This window comes from Coffea arabica, chromosome 10c (genome assembly GCF_036785885.1).
Source record: "Coffea arabica cultivar ET-39 chromosome 10c, Coffea Arabica ET-39 HiFi, whole genome shotgun sequence".
Classification (NCBI taxonomy): domain Eukaryota; kingdom Viridiplantae; phylum Streptophyta; class Magnoliopsida; order Gentianales; family Rubiaceae; genus Coffea; species Coffea arabica.
In genome coordinates this window covers 46,283-48,396 of record NC_092329.1, presented here as the reverse complement: position 1 = coordinate 48,396, position 2,114 = coordinate 46,283, and the positions used below count along the sequence as shown (strand labels likewise).

Below are 2,114 nucleotides of genomic sequence, written 5' to 3'. Positions count from 1 at the left end.
TGGAGTTCGTAGTTTGACGAAGGTATATGATGCTCTTTCCATTAAGTTTTGGTGGAACTTTCGGAAAAGGAGATCCCTATGGGCTGAATTTTAACAACAAAATATAGTAGAGAGGTGCACCCTTGTTTGGCAGAAGAGGGCTATTCAATTTCTTACACTTGGAAGAGGTTATGTTCGATTCAATAGTTGGCAGAAGAGCATATTTGTTGGGTCATCGGTGAGGGATCAATGGATTTCTGGCATGACAATTGGATGGGAACTGGGGCTATATGTCATCAGGTGGAAAATTTTCAAGATCGTGTTCTGTCAGATTTTGTCTTCCAAGCGCAATGGAATATGCGACTCCTTAATCAAGTTCTAGAGCCTGAGTTAGTTAGGCAAGTTGTGAAGATTCCCCCTTCATCCACTCATAGCTCTGATAGGATGATGTGGGCTTTAACACAGAATGGTTCATTCTCGGTTTCTTCGGCTTACACGCTTGTTTCGCAGGCTTCTAATTATTCCTGGGTGGTTTCGCATGTGTGGCTGAAGGGGTTTCCTATCAAAATCTCCTTCTTTATGTTACGGTTGCTACGTTTGCATCTTCCCCTAATGGACCTGCTACATAGATTTGGGGTACAGGGTCCGTCTAAGTGTCATTGTTGTTCTAAGCCAGCAGATGACGAGGTTAATCACATATTTTTAACAGGGGATTTAGCTAAGGTGGTCAGGAATAGATTTGAGGGTGTCTTGGGATATTTGGATATGGTGTCCACATTGAGACATGTGCTGTTACGGTGGTAACTGCGTAAGGGGCACAACGTGTATCTCAGGTTCATTTATAGTACATTACCTATGCTCGTCTGTTGGGAGTTATGGAAAGCGAGAAACAGGGGACTGTTTGATGGAAGGAAGGTGGGGTGGACGGAGGTGGCAGATCAGGTATTTCAATAGTTATGTGAGTTACTACATTGTAATTTTCCGAAAATAGCATGTTCTTTCGTCTCTTGGGATGTTCTTCACTCTTCAGTGGTAGCTTTGAAAAGAACGGTTTCTATTTACCGATTACATGGTCGGCTCCTAGGGCAGGGTATAAGTTGAATTTGGATGGTTGTGCAAAGGGGAACCCAGGAGTTAGTGGGGGTGGGGGAGTTGTGCGAGATGGGGAAGGGAGATTTATCGTCGGTTATTCCTGTTTTTTTGGGTCATTGACCAGTTTACACGCGGAGCTCAAGGCCACACTCTTTGGGGTGCTGCTCTTTGTTGCTCGAGGCTTACAAGACTTCCATGTTGAATCTGACTCACTTGTCTTGGTTCAAATACTCCAAGGGACACATGGTTGCCCTTGGAGACTCCAACGGGAGGTGGATGAATTACTCAGTTTCAAGCATCATTTCCGTGAGATAACCCATTGCTATAGAGAGGTGAACAAACCTGCTGATTATCTAGCTAACCTTGGCACAAATTCGGAGCAAGAGGATGTTTTTGACAACTTTCGTTCTTTGCTGGCTACTGTCCGTAGGGAGATCATCATGGACACTTTAGGTTTCCCTGATTTTCGTAGAAAATTACTATAGCTTAGCTAAAAATTTGTATTAAATAACTGTCATGTGAATATTTTCATGAGATTGGGTTTGTTGACAGGGAGTTTCGTCCATTTATAAGGGGAAACTCTGCCAAAATTTTTTAATAAAAAAACAGTAAATTAAAAAAGGGTTAAATACCAAAAACCCCCCTATGGTTTGCCTAATGTTCACTTTACCTCCCTATGGTTTGGAAACCTACAATTTGACTCCCTGTCGTTTTAACTAAAGTGTATTTAACAGAATTTCTGTTAGATTTTCACTTTAGGTGAAACGACAGGGAGTTAAATTGTATATTTTCAAACCATAGGGAGGTAAAGTGTACATTTGACAAACCACAGGGGGGTTTTTGGTACTTAACCCAAAACCCTTATAGAGGGGCAATTTTGACATTTTCCTTTCAGACGTTAGTTTTGATGCTTTCCGTTAGACAAGCAATCTAAAATGAAAATCATGAAATAGATGATACATACAAATTATTCAAAATTTGGTGTCTACAGTTTGCCCCTCTTTGACTGAGTTTTGAAAAAACTTGAGACAAAGAAATAGACA

At 41.2% G+C, this 2,114-nt stretch overlaps 1 protein-coding gene across 1 annotated transcript; it reads left to right on the top strand.

The window, feature by feature from the left end:
* Window positions 1–228: 228 nt before the first annotated feature.
* On the top strand, window positions 229–1,556 carry LOC140016162 (uncharacterized). Its single transcript, XM_072069591.1, has 2 exons — window positions 229–779; window positions 1,010–1,556. The coding sequence occupies exons 1-2, from the start codon at window positions 229–231 to the stop codon at window positions 1,554–1,556; spliced, it is 1,098 nt and encodes a 365-aa protein (XP_071925692.1).
* The last annotated feature ends 558 nt before the right edge of the window (window positions 1,557–2,114 follow it).